General features: G+C 41.0%; 1 protein-coding gene across 1 annotated transcript in view; it reads right to left on the bottom strand.

The window, feature by feature from the left end:
- Positions 1 to 13,635, bottom strand: part of traf3ip1 (TNF receptor-associated factor 3 interacting protein 1) — a 151,190-nt gene extending 137,555 nt beyond the window's left edge. Inside the window, exon 1 of the mRNA XM_063051778.1 lies at positions 13,072 to 13,635. Within this exon, the coding sequence (XP_062907848.1) occupies positions 13,072 to 13,194 (123 nt within the window). The 5' untranslated portion in view covers positions 13,195 to 13,635. The remainder of the gene's footprint in view (positions 1 to 13,071) is intronic.
- Positions 13,636 to 17,711: the final 4,076 nt, after the last annotated feature.

Here is a 17,711-nt window from a genome sequence, read left to right as displayed (position 1 = left end):
TTATCCCACTTCTCAATTCTTGGTGTGACCTTCAATCTACACCAAGAATTAAGTATGATTATATCTGTGCCTACCACACTTTCAAACAGCTAGATTCAAATCTCCAAGGCAGGGATTCCCGACCTTTTTTATGCCATGAATCCTTACCATTCACCAAGGGGTCTGTAGATCCCAGTATGGGAACCCTGCTCCAAGTTCTCACGGGGGGGGGGGGGAGGAGGGAAATAGTCCTTAACTTTCTTCTAATTCTGCTCACAATAACTTTATATCACTGGTTATTGGTCTCTGCCAAGGGAAATAGATCCTTCCCATCTATAGCCTCATAGCAGCTAGAAACTTCTATTCACCTCATTTCTCACTCTCCCCCATTCTGGAGAAAAATAAATCCAACCTATTCATGATTTCCTCTTTGGTAAAATTCACTAGTTCTGGCAACACCTCATAAATTTCCTCTGCACCCTGACAATAACATGGCTGTAACTATTTTCTGTACTCCAGTTATGACCTAGTTAGAATGTAACACAGCTCATTTATACAATGCAATGGCTAATAAAGAAAAAAATGTCCTATTATATTCAGTGATTTGTAGACATGCATTTCAAAAATCTCTAAATTATGCTACAGTATCCTTTCACTTATTATGGATCCTCCTGCCTTGTTCAACATTCCTTACACTTCCCTGGATGGGATTTCACATGCCATTTCCGCCTAAAACAATGCATTGAATTTTTTTTTTCTCCCACATCAATTTTTGCATCATCTACAAACTCATGCCTTCTGCACCAAAGTTTAACTCATTAGCACCACAAATAGAAAAGAACTTAATAATGTACCCTGAAGGAACTCAACCAGTATACCAGACAACATATCTATTGATAATAACTTTTTTTTTGTCAGAACCAGTTATGGATCTTCTTCCCTTGGATCTTGGGCTTTTATTTCTGTTGACCAATTTACTGCATGGAACTCTTCTAGTAATTGATTGACATCAAATTTGGTACCCTCATTACTCCTCCTTGTTACCTTTTCAATGCACTTATGCATTTTTATCCATGTCAGGAGCTTTTTAAAACTGCTTTAGGCTTGGTACTCATGATACCTATTTTGCCTCAGTTCTTTGATATATGCTCCTCAAATTCCATATGGTTTAAGACTGAGGTCACAGCTTTCATTAGAAGGAACACACTTATTTTGAACTTTTATAATCCTTTTCCTTAATGCCTCTCAGATCTCTAGTGCTGATTTTTCCCCCATTAAGCTGATTACTTTTTTAACCTCAAATCATATATTGGTTGAATAAGATTGGCCATCCCAATTTTATTCCTAGTCTAATATCATCTTAGTGACTGCACTAACGTTAACTGACAGAATCATTACCACCAAAATAAACCATCACAGGAATCTCATCTAAAAAATCTTATTCAAGCATTAATAGGATTGAAAAAAAGTTAAAAAAAAGTCTTTCTGAATCTCCAACTGCTTTCTTCCCAAATGTGTTTTTTTTTAAATAACTGTCATAGCTGCAATATCCCCAGCCAATTTTTCCATACTCAGGTCTCTGGAGCGGGACTTGCACTGTCTGACTTGGAGTAAGATCAAATGTATCAGAGGTGATATGAAAGCACCTGCAAAGCTATTGAGACTGTTGGAGAATAAGATTGGATATTGCAGTGTTTTGGGCTGGGAGATTATAATGTTGCGCTTTGAATGAATGAATGGTCTTATCTAACAGGCAAGCTGCAACACAGCTCATCAAATTTTGTGACTTTAGTAAGAATGCCAGCAGCGGCAGAATAGCAAATGAAAACTTATACATTTGTGTGAGTTTTGTTACTTCTGTTTTCTTGAGTGATTTCAATTTGGGAAGTTGATGGTTGCTGACAAGGACAACAGTTAATACACATTTCTAATTGTCCTTGAGATGTGGCACTGATGAAGATATTTCCAATGTTATTGAGTAAAGGATTCCAAGATTTAGACCCAGTGATAAAGGAACAGCAATTATTTCCAAGTCATTTATAGGAAGGGAACATGCAAGTCAGTTAACTCATGCTGCTGCTTTTGTTCAACTTGGTGTTACAAGTCACAGGTTTGGAAGACATTCTCATAATCAAGAGGGGTACTTTGGCTTGGTTGGAATTGAGCTTCAAGTGTTGGAGCCTCATTCATCGAGGCATTTGTTGTATTCTGTCACACTATTGACTTATTCTTGTGGACAATAGAAAGTCCAAGGAGAACCCAACCCATTGTATTAGCCACTGTATTTTTATGACTAGCCCAGTTAATTTTATGGTTCTGGTATGGATGAGTAACTGAGTAAAAATAAATGGTTAGACTTGCTCTTGTTCAAAATAGTTTTTGCCCGTCTCTGATGGTACCAATATTACTAGTCATTCATCAGCCTGTGATGAATAATGTCTAGATTTTGTTGCATCCAGGGTAAAATTCCTTCAGTTTACCAAAGAGTTAATACTATAATTAGACAGTATGCATTCATCACTGCAGATTCCACTTTAAGTATATCATAAGAAATTCAAGGAAATATCGCAAAATTAAATTACAAAATGGATATTTCCAATATTAGATGTCAGAGCTTGAAAGGAAGCAAATATTTAAATCCATGCACATTCAGGACTTTGGATATCCAAGAACACAATTCCACTTGAGTTCTGTAGTTGTACAAGGAAACTTCAATTTAGCTTTCACAAAGTTTTATTAGATATTGCCCATGTTAATAAAGTAGTTGGTAGCCTGAAACAGTATCACAGCCAAAATTTCAAATACTGTACAGGAGACTGGAGATGCAGAGGCAGTGTGCGATCCAAAAAACGGTGCAAATGATTGTCTTGGACATCTTTATTGTGATCACAAGACCCTGTTAGACATTGGTAATGTAGAATACTGCAAGACTGGTTCACTGGTTTAATGGTGAGAATGGCAGCAGGAGAACTAGCTTGCTTTGGTTGTTGTGTGGATCAGACCCTCATGCCACGGTGTTGAGGAGATGCCAAGGCAGGGTAGGAATGAGCAGAGGCCTCTGTGGGCACACTGGAATCTGCACTGGGTTGGGGGCTGGGCCGTCCCTTCATTGTCGAGCTCCAGTGTTCGCTCAGCGGAAGACAAGCTGGACCAAGGCAACACCCCATACATCATCAGAATTCAGGCCATGCCACTCAGGGACTTTGACTATATTTTTCTTCTTTTTTTGTAATTCTGTTTTTCTGCTAACATAATTATATGTGCTATGTGCTGTTAGTATTGTGGTTTGCACCTTAGCCCCAGAGGAACAATATTTTGTTTGCTGTATTTGTACATAGCTGAATGACTAAATTTGAACTTGAACTTGATACTAGAATCTAGAGCGATTTGGTTTCACTCTCTCACTTCCCTTATCACACTCCATGACCTGTAGCACTTAGATGGAGGCTTGGAGGTGATAGTGAAGACAACACTCTCTTTACTCTTCTTCCCTTCCCTGACTCCATCTGTAATCAGCCTCTCCACCCCAAGTCCACCTTTCACTTGCCAGCTCTCATCCCACTTCTTCCCCCCTCACCTCTATTCCACCTACCTTACCTCTACTCCTTCAGTCCAGATAAAAGGTCTCAACCTGAAACATTATCTATGCACTTCCCACCACAGTTGCTACTTGACCCACTGAGTTCCTCCAGCAGCTCATTTTGCCCCCAACCAAAATTGATGCGTTCTGATGAAAATAAACAGAAAATGCTGGAGACACTCGACAAGTCATGCAGCATCTGCAGTGAAAGAAACAGAGTTACTATTACTGGTTGATTTATCTTCCAGAGCTAGGAAAAGTTGGCATTCAAACAAGTTTTAGAGATGCAGAGAAAAATAGAATGGTGGAGGGCACCAAGAAAATGTCTGAGATGACTAACCAATCAGGAAGGATGGACTACAGGGGTATAAATACCATTGGACTAGACATGCCCAGGCATCATGCCTGATGAAGATGGCAGAGTTTGTCATCAAAAAGTTGGTTGAAATTGATATCAGAACTGTCTGGAAGCCCAAGAAGAGTTTATTTATCAGCACTTTATTTTCCAGCTAGGCATGATACAGCAACCTGCATTCAACAAATTTAATTTCAGAAACCATCCTTTCTGGTTTGCTTCAAAAGTGGGTAGTTTAGCAAAAGTTTAACCAGTAGGTTTAACTCTTTTCTTTCTGCACAGAAGCTCCCCAACCACCTAGTATTGCTAGCATTCTCTTCTCTTAGATAACCAATGCCAATAGTGTTTTGTATTTCAGTTCCAGCATTTCTCCTTATTCTTCTACTTACATCCTTTACCACCTGCCTTCAACCATCAGTGCTTCTTGGTCTCCATCTGAACACACAATTCTCTCCGTCCCACCCCTTCTCTGCATCTTAAAACATTTGATTTCTTAAGTTTCATAGTGCTAGAGAAAGATCAAACAAAAATGTTAACACTCTCTTCTCTCTTCACTGATGCTGTTGGTTCCAGGAATGAAGCAGCTGATTATTGACTACAGGAGGTGGAAATCCAAGGTCCATGAGCCAGTCCTCATCTAGGAATCAGAGTGGAGAGGGTCAGCAATTTTAAATTCCTTGGCTTTATCATTTCAGAGAGTCTGTCCTGGGTCCTGCATAAAAGTGCCATTACAAAATAGGCATAGCAGCACTTTTACTTTCTTAGAAGTATGTAAAGATACAGGACGTCATCTAAATTTTGACAAACTTCTATAGGTGTGTGGTGGAGAGTATACTGTCTGGCTGTATCACAGCTTGGTATGGAAACTAATGCCTTTGAACAGAAAATCCGACAAAATGTCGTGGATACAGCCCAGACCATCATGGGTAAAGCCCACTGAGCACATCTATACAAAGTGCTGTCCCAAAAAGCATCAAGGACCTCCACCAACCAGGCCACCAGTCTTTTGTTGCTGCCAGGCAGGTGGTACAGGAGCCACTGGACTCACATTACCAGGTTCAGAAACAGTTACTACCTTTCAACCATCAGGCTCTTTAACTAGAGGGAATAACTTGACTTGCCTCATCACTGAACTGTTCTCACAACCTATGGACTCACTTTCAAGGACTCTTCATCTCATGTTCTTGATAGTTATTGCTTGTTTATTTATTATTATTTCTCTTTGTGTTTGCAGTCTGTTGTTTTTTGCATGTTGGTTATTTGCCCATCTTGTGTCTTTTGTTGATTCTATTGTGTTTCTTGGTATTTAAACATAGAAACATAGAAAATAGGTGCAGGAGTAGGCCATTCAGCCCTTTGAGCCTGCACCACTATTCAGTATGATCATGGCTGATCATCCAACTCAAAACCCTATACCAGCCTTCCCTCCATACCCCCTGATCCCTTTAGCCACAAGGGCCATATCTAACTCCCTCTTAAATATAGCCAATGAACTGGCCTCAACTGTTTCCTGTGGCAGAGAATTCCACAGATTCACCACTCTGTGTGAAGAAGTTTTTCCTAATCTCGGTCCTAAAAGGCTTCCCCTTTATCCTCAAACTGTGACCCCTCGTTCTGGACTTCCCCAACATCGGGAACAATCTTCCTGCATCTAGCCTGTCCAATTTCTTTAGGATTTTATACGTTTCAATAAGATCCCTCCTCAATCTTCTAAATTCCAACGAGTATAAGCCTAGTTCATCCAGTCTTTCATCATATGAAAGTCTTGCCATCCCAGGAATCAATCTGGTGAACCTTCTTTGTACTCCCTCTATGGCAAGGATGTCTCTCCTCAGATTAGGGGACCAAAACTGCACACAATACTCCAGGTGTGGTCTCACCAAGGCCTTGTACAACTGCAGTAGTACCTCCCTGCTCCTGTACTCGAATCCTCTTGCTATAAATGCCAGCATACCATTCGCCTTTTTCACCGCCTGCTGTACCTGCATGCCCACTTTCAATGACTGGTGTATAATGACACCCAGGTCTCATTGCACCTCCCCTTTTCCTAATCGGCCACCATTCAGATAATAATCTGTTTTCCTGTTTTTGCCACCAAAGTGGATAACCTCACATTTATCCACATTAAATTGCATCTGCCATGAATTTGCCCACTCACCTAACCTATCCAAGTCACCCTGCATCCTCTTAGCATCCTCCTCACAGCTAACACTGCCACCCAGCTTCCTGTCATCCGCAAACTTGGAAATGCTGCATTTAATTCCCTCGTCTAAGTCATTAATATATATTGTAAACAACTGGGGTCCCAGCACTGAGCCTTGCGGTACCCCACTAGTCACTGCCTGCCATTCTGAAAAGGTCCCGTTTATTCCCACTCTTTGCTTCCTGTCTGCCAACCAATTCTCTATCCACATCAATACCTTACCCCCAATACCATGTGCTTTAAGTTTGCACACTAATCTCCTGTGCATGTCCACAAGAAAGTGAATCACAGGGTAGTATATGGTGATATACATGTACTTTTCAAAGTAAATTTATTGTCACTTTGACATACATAAGAGGCAAGGTTCTTACAGAGCTTTGACCAGGTGGTTACCAAGAGGGGATTTCCCTTAGTGGGGGTTATTTAGAACTTTGGGGGAGGGGAGAAGAGGAGACATCATTGTTTGTTTTATAACACAGAATCACTCAATTCAGGCAGTTGAGGAATTTGCTTTCTCTAGACGGTGATGGGTCACTGGAATTCCGCACCTCAGAGAGCTATGCACTCAATGTCATTTGATAGATTTGAGTTACAAAGAAACCATGGGTTATGGGAGATAGCAAGGGAGCAACAGGGAAGATTTGATGCACTATGATTTCACTAACTGGTAGAACACATTCTCTGGGCATCTCCTGATGAAGGGTTTTGGCCCAAAATGTCAAATATCTATTCCTTCCATAGATCTTATCTTCCATAGATTCCATAGGCCTCATCTCAAACAATAACAAGGTGGCCTACAGGGAAGAAGTCATCTCTCTGACACAGTGGTGTCAAGAAAACAGCCTCTCCCTCAATGTCACAAAAACAAAGAAGCTGGTTGTGGATCACAGGAGGAACAGAGACAGCTAACCCCTATTGACATCAATGGATCTGGGGTTGAGAGGGTAAACAGCTTTAAGTTCCTTGGCATCCACATCACCAAGGCCCTCACGTGGTCTGTACACACCAGCTGTGTGGTGAAAAAGGCACAACAGCGCCTCTTTCACCTCAGACAGTTGAGAAAGTTTGGTATGTGCCCCAAATCCTAAGAACATTCTACAGGAGTACAATTGAGAGCATCCTGACTGGCTATATCATTGCCTGGTATGGGAACTGTACCTCCCTTAATCACAGGACTCTGCAGAGAGTGGTTCAGACAGCCCAGCACTTCTGTAGTTGTGAACTTCCATGATTCAGGACATTTACAAAGACAGGTGTGAAAAAAAGGGCCCGAAGGATCAGGGCCAGATTAACCTAGTAGCAAAAGTAGCATATGCTACAGGCCCTGCACTAAATGCTTGCAACCTGCAGTCTGGTGAAATCGGCATCTCACCGTTGTGTTGCCCTTAAGGCATTTATTTAACTTTATTAAATTTCCACTTTAAGTAATTTGTAACTATTTTCTAGTTGAAGTTAAACGTTGCAGTTTAACAAAGGGTAAAATTTACTGTTCATGGTATATCGCAGCATGTGATCACGTCACCTCCAATTTCGCCACATCTTGTGGGTAATTTCTGTTTCGGGAAAAACAGAAAGGAGGGGGCCCACATGAGAAGCATGAAGGTGAAAAGCTCCACAAAGAAACGTTATAGAAGCAATGCCGCAAGTTCATAGACGTGTTTTAGTAAATTCTGAAGCAGATTCTGTTAAAAGTAGTGTCGGTTGATGAGGTTACTTACAAGTATTCACAATGCAAATGTGGTGCAGAGAATGAAACAGACACTGAATATGTTTTGTATTATTTTATGAACAGTTTTCACCATACGATGTCAACGTGGAAGAGTGAACAGTAAACGGTCAATTTTGCTGTGACTCTGACATCATTGGCTCTGGTTTAACCTGGTGTTTAGTCAGAGTTTCAACACACTGCACAACAGCAGTACACACCGTGTTCTCACGACGATCTGGCAAAGCTGTTATTTTCATGTCGAGAGAGCTGCATGCTGCATGGTATGCGTGTGCAGGTGTGTGTTGGCTCCTTGCTGTGTTGTGGTGACCTCTGTGCTATCTCCCATGCTCCCAAGCCACTGCAGCGTGCGCAGTTACGCCGCTGACTTTGCCTGTGCGCTATGCTTTGCCGTCTAGACTAGTTGAAAGATTTGTGAAGTTTTTGGATATGGAAGGTCATAGTGCTGAACAACTTGCTCGAAGTTTACTTGACTTTTTAAAAGGAAAATGACATTGATACAAAAGACTGCCATGGTCAAAGTTATGACAATGCCAGCAACATGAGCGGCAAGTATAGAGGCTTACAAGCATGAATTAAAGAGCTGAATGAGTTTGCGGATTACATTCCATGTTTGGCACATTCACTAAATTTGGTTGGAAAATGTGCTGCTGAATGTTGTTAAGAAGCATTAATTTTCTTTCAATTTGTAGAAAGCCTGTAAAGGTTTCCCCCGCCATCTGAAGGTAGAGCGTTCCTATGAAATGGTTCGTAAGCCGGAATGTTGTAAAGCGAAGAAGTAATTACCATTTATTTATATGGGAAAACCTTGTGAGCGTTCGCAGACCCAAAAATAACCTACCAAATCATGCCAAATAACACACAAAACCTAAAATAACAGTAACATATAGTAAAAGCAGGAATGATATGATAAATACATAGCCTATATAAAGTAGAAATACTTTTCCACAATCATTGCTTGAACTGTTCTCCGTAGCGAAAATCTCACGCAAGCGCTGTTGGCAAAAACACACTCTCTAGTAACCTTTAAGCTATGAAGCTGCCAAACCATAGCAAATAACACGTAAAATACACAGCCTATATAAAGTAGAAATAATGTATGTAGAGTGTAGTATCACTTACGGGAATCGGGAAGACAGCGAGCACACTGATGATGGTGTGTTAGGCTCAGTTGTCAGAGGTTGGGGTGGTGCAGTGGCCCCTACCCTCCAGGCCGCCGACTGATACCGAACCGTGAAGCATGCAGGGCTACAGCGGTAGCCAGGAGGCACACAGCACATCTTTAAGAAAAAAGTCGAAATAAACATGCTAATTAATTAGGCGCCGCCCGGCATGTAAATGTCGGCCCAGATCAGAGACGATGCAATCGGCAATCGGCTCTGATCTGGGCTGACAATTACATGCCAGGCGGCACCTAATTAATTAGCTTGTTTATTTTGGCTTTTTTCTTAAAGATGTGCTGTGTGCCTCCTGGCTACCGCTGCATTCTCCTGGAATCAGTATCTGTCTGCGGCGTGGGGGCTGGAGTGGTGAAACACTGGGGTGTTATCTCATCATCGATCAGGGCAGGCAGGTCATCTTCTCCTATCTCTGTCTGCCTCGATGTTGAAGGTTGAGGTTCGTCATCTGCTGTGGCTGATGTGGAAGGCTTGCTTGACTGCTTAGCCAAGCGCATTTTTAGATCATACAGTTCTTTGTAAGGACTCAAACCATCTTGCAAATATGCTCTAAACCAACGTACCCTTTCAAAATTAAAGTCGTACTTCATTACTCATTCAGTTTCGATTGTTATCCTTTCCTCTTCCAATTGCATCAGCTCTTTGTCAATCAGTTCTTGGTCATGGGTTGCCAAAATCTCTTCAACATCATCTCCATCAACTTCCACAAGCCAAACTCACTTTGTTCTTACTTCGTTCACCACGATCGAAACGCTTAATTATGTCTAGTTTTACGCTAAATGTAACACCCTTATGAGCTCTTTTACGTTTTTCCGATACCTTAGAACTCATCTTGCAAACGGCTGCTCACAGGCACGTGTTTAAGCAATGCCAGCTAGAATGCCATTCCGAATCTGGGGGAGAGCGGCTGCTCGGGGCGCATGCTGCCTTTTATCGCACGCTGCTTTTCTTCGTAACAGTGAAAACACCTTCTGTTAGCGAAAACAGGTAACTAATTTAGGCCTTTCGTAACAGTGAGTTTTCGTAAAGCGAACGCTCGAAAAGCGGGGGAACACCTGTACACATTTTTTTCTGCTTCTACTTATCGGTGGGATCTGCTTTCTGCTGCATTATCTGATGGTGGTGCTCATTTGCCCATAGTGAAAAGAATGTCAGATACCAGGTGGTCAGCTCGTGCAGATGCAACAAAAGCACTTTTACACAGCTTTTCTGCAACAGAACAAGTCTTAGATGACATTTCAAGTAACAATGATCAGAAGGCAGAGTGTCGACAACAGGCTCGTGGACTACTTTCAATCATGATGAAGTTGGAAACAGGAATAATGGTCATATTGTGGGATCAAGTATTACAGCATTTTCAAATAACCAGTGCTTCTTTGCAATCTTCTGGCCAAGACTTGAACACAGCTTGTGCACTCTATGAATCCTTGCATGGATATATTCAAGCTATGTGGTCTACTTTTTCCAGACATTGAGCAAAAAGCCAAGGATCTGACTGTGAAGATTATCAACAGCAAACTCGAAGAAAACACAAGCAAAATCTCACATATGATGATTTCAGTGGTTCCAGCACTCTTGATCCACTTGTTAATCTCAAACGCCTTCTCAGAAGTTTAAAAGCTGAACATTTCTTGCCATTATTGACAGCTTGCTTTCTGCCCTGTCAAAAAGGCAGAAAGTTTATCTAAAGGTGAATGGTGTTTTTGGATTCCTTCATCAGTTACAGTCGTTTACACCTGCAGAGATCGTAAAGAGGTCATTAAATCTTATTAAATCATATCCGGAAGATCTGGAAGAAAGTCTTGATGAAGAATTTGTGCAGTTTATTGAATTGTTGAAAACTGATCTTGCTTCTCATACTGGTGCCAAACAAGACCTTGTAGAGTTACAGTTGTACCGTTTGATGACTGACAATTCTTTGGAGTCATGTTTTCCAAATGTAGAAAATGCCTTGCGCATGTGTTTGTCACTCATGGTTACCAACTATAGTGGAGAACACTCATTTTCAAAACTGAAAAGGATTAAAAATGAACTAAGGAGCACCATGGATCAAAACAGATTGAACAATCTCACTCTAATGAGCATTGAACATGAACTTCTGCATGAAATAGACATTTCCAGTATCATCAACAAATTTACTCATGCTAAATCTGGAAAATGTAAGTTTTAAATTGTAGTTTTGTTACTTTTGACATTTGAAATTGATACCTACACGTAAGTAACACTATTACTGAAGTGTCAGGCATTTGTTGTATTATCTGGCTGTATAGCAAATGAAAAAATTGAATTACTTTACTATGCAAGTAAATAATATGTTTTAATTCTTATGTGCATTTTTTAAATTTAGGGCCCCTTTATAACATATGCTACAGGCCTCGCACTAGCTTAATTCAACCCTGTAAGGGATCATCGGGGACCCGAGTCACCCCAACCGCAATCTATTCCATCTGCTACCATCCAGGAAACTGTACCGCAGCATAAAAGCCAGGACCAACAGGCTCTGGGGCAGCTTCTTCCATCAGCTCATCAGACTGATGAACTCATGCTGATATGAGTGTACTCTATATTACATACTGTTCTATTTATTATAAATTACTATCACTACACATTTAGATGGAGACATAACGTAAAGGTTTTTACTTCTCATGTATGCGAAGGATACAAGAAATAAAGTCAATTAAATATGCGTGTTGCTCTGACTAGCAGGAAGCAAAAAGTGGGAATACGGGGGACCCATTCAGTTTGGCTGCTGCTGATTAGTGGTGTTCCATAGGGGTCAATGTAGAGACTGCTTCTTTTCACATTAAATGATAATGATTTGGAGGACACAATTGAGAGCACTGGGCCAAGCTTGAGGACAATACAAAGACAGGTGGAGGGGCAGGTAGTGTTGAGGAAGCAGAAAATCTGCAGAAGGTCCTTGACCGATTAGGAGATTGGGCAAAGAAGTGGCGAATGGAAAAAAGTGTAGGGAAGTGTCTGATGCACATTGGTAGATGAAACAAAACTGCAGACCATTTTCTGAATGGGGAGAAAATTCAAAAATCAGTGGTGCAAAGAGTCTTGGGAGTCCTCATGTAGGATTTCCTAAAGGTTAGTTTGCAGGTTGAGTCAGTGGTAAGGAAGGCAAAGGCAATGTTAGCACTCATTTCGAGAGGACTAGAATATAAAAGCAGATGTAATGCTGGAGTTTTATAAGGCACTTGGTCTATTCTGAGCAGTTTTTGGGCCCATTATATTGTGCTGGCATTGGACAGGGTACAGAGGAGACTCACGAGAATTATTCCAGAATGAAAGGGTTAACGTATGAGATGCGCTTGATGCCTATACGCTGGACCTATACTTACTGGAGTTTAGAAGAATGAGGGAGATCTCATTGAAACCTATCTAATATTGAAAGGCCTAGATAGAGTGGATGTGGTGAGGATGTTTTCCATAGTGGGGATCAGAGGGCACAACCTCAGAATCGAGGGGCATCAATTTAGAACAGAGAAGAGAAAAAAATTCTTTAGCCAGAGGGTGGTGAATCTGTGGAATTCATTGCCACAGACGGCTGTGAAGGCCAAGTCATTGTATATATTTAAAGCAAAAGGTGATAATTTCATTATTAGTCAGGCAATCAAAATATTACAGGGAGAAGGCAAGAGAATTGGATCGAGAGGGAGAATAAATCTGTTATGATAGAATGGCGAAGCAGTCAATAGATCGAATGGCCTAATTTTGCCAACATCTGCAAAATCTCGCATCCTTGGGTTGCCTCTTACTTTCCTACGCTCCCCAGTGTCCAGGAGTGAGTGTCACGCCATCGGCGTTTAGTTTCGTTCACTGTAACCCCCCCAGTAACGAGATGCTAATGGTTCCTCAAGTTCAGACACTGGCACCGGGTTTAAAGTGGCGTTGGCCGCAAGAGGCCCTACCAAACATGGCCCAGTAGCGTCACTCTGTATCCCTATAGCAACCAGAGTGGCTAGGTGTGGAGGGTGGGTGTAGAAGGCATTGCCGACTCGGAGGCCACTCACCTGCCTTCTTCCCCGACACAGCCCCACTCACCTCAGTGAAGATGTCGTGCAGGTAACGGAAAGGCGGCTTGCTGAGCAGCTTCTCGGTCAGCGGTGGCTTCTTGATCACTTTCCCCAGCGAGTCCTGAGTGCGCTTCACGAAGTTGGAACTCATGGCGCTTCCTCGGCCGCTCGCCGAACTCTTCCCGCACTCACTTTGCGATGTGGAAGCTCCTCCAATACGGGGAATGGCCTAGGCCCAATCCGACCGATCCAAAGCGAAGCGCCTCCAGTCAGTCCCCCTCAAACCCACTTTAAACCGACTCCAACCCAACAGCCACCGCGCATCACACCGCCTCCGTCACGGCGCAGAACGCGCCTGCCTAGCAACAGCCGTAACAATCGACTTCAGTGAATCGGCGACCCATCTGATTGCCGTCCTTATGACTTGTGACTTGTCAGCACGGTTTTAGCCCCAGGTTGTTATTCGTGGCACCGAGTTTGCTGTGAAAACCACTGTACTTCTACTCGTGAAAGATACTGTAGTAAATCGTCGGGAGCTTCTGGGCTGTTGCTGCAAAAGGCATAACGGTGAAAACCCTCCGGGACGGGAAAAGAGGTGGAGAGAACAACGCCAATGTTTGTCGTAGTGGTAATCAAAGGAGAGTGCGTGATGAGTTAGTTGGGGGTGCTGGCCGAGGGAGATCAATGGCAGCTGGTTAATTGTTGGTAATCTGCCTGCCCAGGGGGTGATGTAAATACATGTGAACAATCGAAAACAGACAGGAAATGAAAAAATACAAAAACTGGGTCTACCGACTTTGAGAATAAAAAGTGTTAGATTTCAGGTTCTACTGGAAGGAAAGTAACAGTCTGAACTGTTGCATTCAATGGTAATTCCTGATGCCTCTATGTGCATTGATTCCATAACATTTTGTGAAGGTGTAAAAGACTAAAGACAGAGGGAGGAATGGGATTTAAACTGCAACAATTTACTTGCCACAGATCACATATTCTGGGAGCTCAGTATCACCTTTATGAACTCGTGTAAACAGCAGTCAATAACTGTGTTTTCTTTTATTTCAATGTAGAGAATTCTACATCATGAGCATCCAATGCAATTATTTAAATTTGGGGGAATAAGTACACCTCTTTAATTACTTCATTGGGAAAACTTATAAAGGGGCAGATGCTGATTAAAAAAGTGCCAAGAGAAGGAGAGTATGAAGCAGATTTTTGAGGAGGAAGTATCTCCTTTTGAATGCCAAAAGAGGAGGGCAATGCACATCAGGTGTGGCATTACATTAACATTATTGGGAATTACATTGGATATTTGATTGAATGCAAGTGTGAGAACAAGGATTAAACAGAGTGGATGAGACCACAAGTTGGAAATTGAGAAGGCATAGTTCAGAACCCTGCAGGACATAATGAAGGAAAAACATCAGTTGTGGATAAATGAAGATCTGTAGCAAGTAAGGTGTTGCAGATGTTTTCATCAGAACAGATACAACAAAACAAATGCAAGAATGGAGTGAAGTCATTTCAGGATGCAGAGTAGAAGGGTGTAGTTGTGGGACTGAAGTATATGGATATCGATGACTCACTTATCCTTCAAGGTGGATAAATCAAGAAAAGGAAAAGTCAAAGAGAGACTGTAAAAAAAAAGAGCAAAATAGAACTTGGCAGCGAGGATCTGATATTCATCAGTAGACTTATGGTCCTGAAGGAGATATGAGGTGTCAGAAAGTTGGTATTTGCCTTCCGGTACATATGTATCAGTTCTCCAAACGGTAACAGCATTACCCTTGTTGCAAGTACTACCCTTTTTTGCAGATTTTGTGCTGGTTCATAGTGAATAGAGAGCTCCAAGTTCAAAGGGGTGATAAATTGTTGTGGAAAAAATGAGACAGCCAAGCCACTAAAATACTATGAGCATCCACCTTATTCATAATCATCACAATTTTATGAATTACTGAGATCATCCCTCATTTTACTGTGCCCCAAGGAATAAAGATTCAGCATGACCAACATTTCCTTGTAACTTAGATTATCTAGTCCAGACAGCATCCTTATAAATCCCTGCTACACTCTCTCCAGTTTGATAACATCTTTCTTGAAACTGGGTGACCAGATCTGTACACAATACTCTTATGTGCTCACAAAATAATCTGCAGATGCTGGGGGTCAAAGCAACACTCACAACATGCTGGAGGAACTCAATAGGTCGGGCAGCATCCGTGGAAACGATCAGTCAACGTTTCCGGCCGGGTCCTGTTGACTGATCATTGACTGATCGTTTCCACGGATGCTGCCTGACCTGCTGAATTCCTCCAGCGTGTTGTGAGTGTTACTCTTACGTGCTGCCTCACCAATGACCTACATAACTATACTTGATGTTTGTACTCCTAAATTTGATGTCCTGACTGATTAATTCCAGCTTCCTAAATGCTTTCTTCACCATCCTGTCTATTTGCACAACTGTGCTCTTGTACTCTCAAGTCCCTCTGCTCCACAACACTTGTCAGTGCCCTCTACAAGTCCTACCCAGGTTTGAATGTTCAAGGTGTGTCAGCTCACACTTAAGTTGAAATCCATTTGCCATTCTTCATGCTATCTCTCTGGCTCAGGGTTTCCCAATCTTTTTATGCCATGGACCCTTACCATTAGACAGATTGGGAACCCCTGTCCTAGCTGATCAAGATCTCTTTACAAGTCAATGTAACCTGTTTGACTACATTAGCAAACTTGCTAACCATGCGCTGAACATTCAAATCTAAATCATTTACTTGCATAATGAACAACAGAGTCTCATCACTGATCCCTGGACCACCCCACTAGCATCTGCTTCCTATCAACGAGCCAATTCTGAATCCATCTCGCTACCTTCTTCTGAATTTCGTACAACATAACCTTCCGGATTAGCATGCCACACAGGATCTTGTGAAAGGTCATAAAGTCCATATAAACAACATCCACTGTCCTACCTTCATCTATCCTTTTAGATACCTCTTCAGAAAGCTCCAAAAAATTTGTCAAACATAATCTTGCACGCAAAATGGCATGCTGACTAACTCACAAACCATACTGAAGTGAAGAGACTTTTGAAGATAAACTAATCTCACTCTAAAATAGATACACCTAATTCTCAATCTTACAGCTTTTTTCTGGCAAAATTAACTTTTCCTAACATTTAATATCATATTTTAATTCTCCTATAATCTATGATTGATTACAATATCCTGTTAAGTTTGCACCTTAAGGGGAATACACATTTATTGCAATTAATATATTACTTCTTTCAATGATAACAATGGCCTGCCCCTGTCTTGCTCTTTAAGATAGCTTCCATGCCTGGTACTGTACTTCATACTTTTGGTTTCCTTTGTTTATATTGAAACCATGGTTTTTGGTTGAAGAACTGTCCACTGCTTTAAAATTTAACATAAAATTTTGACATTTTAAGGATGCTCTTTCCTTCAGGTCCCTTTACAAGATAATTATTAATAAACACTTCTTAATTGCACAATAATAGATTTAAAATATTGTGTTCCCTGAATCTTAACAAACCAGCTTATAAAAATTTCAAGCACTTATTTTCCACATTATTACTACTAATATAGTCTGCCTAGTTATATTTATATCAAAGTTCTCTGATTATTCTATCACCCTTTATACATGCCCTTCTAAATTCCAAAATGCATACTGTGCCTTAGACAATTACTATTCAAATGCCTCTAACAGCCGCTTTCAATGTTTACTGCTTATTGCTCCCTCTTAGACTGACTTGAAAGGAAATGAAGATTTGTTTATATTGCTATAATGTATGCAGAGAACAATATATTTATTCAAACAACTTGCAGGAACCAATCAAAAATATTCTCAATAACTTACAAACTTTACAGAAAATTATGTGCCCACAGCCCTGTGTCATAATTCAGATAACCCCCTCCTGTAAGACTGTTTCCGGTACCTTTTTCTTATTCCGTCTGCTTCTCTTTTAATATTTATATCTGTGCACCTGTAATGCTACCGTGACACTAATTTCCTTTGGGACCAATAAAGTATCTATCTATCTAGATTCAGACTGTAAATGTATTTCAATTAAAATAGTTTGATTTTAGATTTTATTTATAAATCCTCAAAAACTGCAGGATAAGAAGTAATTTGTCTAATTTATGTAGCAGGTATACAGATTGGTTCCATATATGATAACACACACACACACACACACACACACACACACACACACACATACACACGGTAAATATATAACTACAGGGGTATTCAGCAAATCAGATATCTTATATGTGGAGAGAAACAGGGTTAAGATTTCCAGGCTCTTTGCCAGAGCCGTCCACCAGTTCACAGTTCAGTTGTGATGCTGTCTGACCTGCTGAATATACCCAGCATTTAATTTTAATTTCAGATTTCCATCATCTGCACTTTTCTACTTTACTACAAAAAATTAAAGTAATAGGAGTTTTTAATTCATTAATTTAAAAAGAGGAAAATCTATTGTTCTAGATACTTGATTTAACAAAAAAGGAGTGTGCACAATAACTTAGTGCACTCTGCTTGTAATATGTTTCAATAAATGCAGCTTTGACATTTCATCAACTTACGGGAAGTCTGAAAAAGATTACGGCCTAATTAACTTCTTTCCTCTTATCAGACGTTAAAGAATTATCT

This window comes from Mobula hypostoma, chromosome 6 (genome assembly GCF_963921235.1).
Source record: "Mobula hypostoma chromosome 6, sMobHyp1.1, whole genome shotgun sequence".
NCBI lineage: Eukaryota > Metazoa > Chordata > Chondrichthyes > Myliobatiformes > Myliobatidae > Mobula > Mobula hypostoma.
The sequence above is the reverse complement of the archived record's forward strand: the minus strand, read 5'-3'. Positions and strand labels throughout refer to the sequence as shown.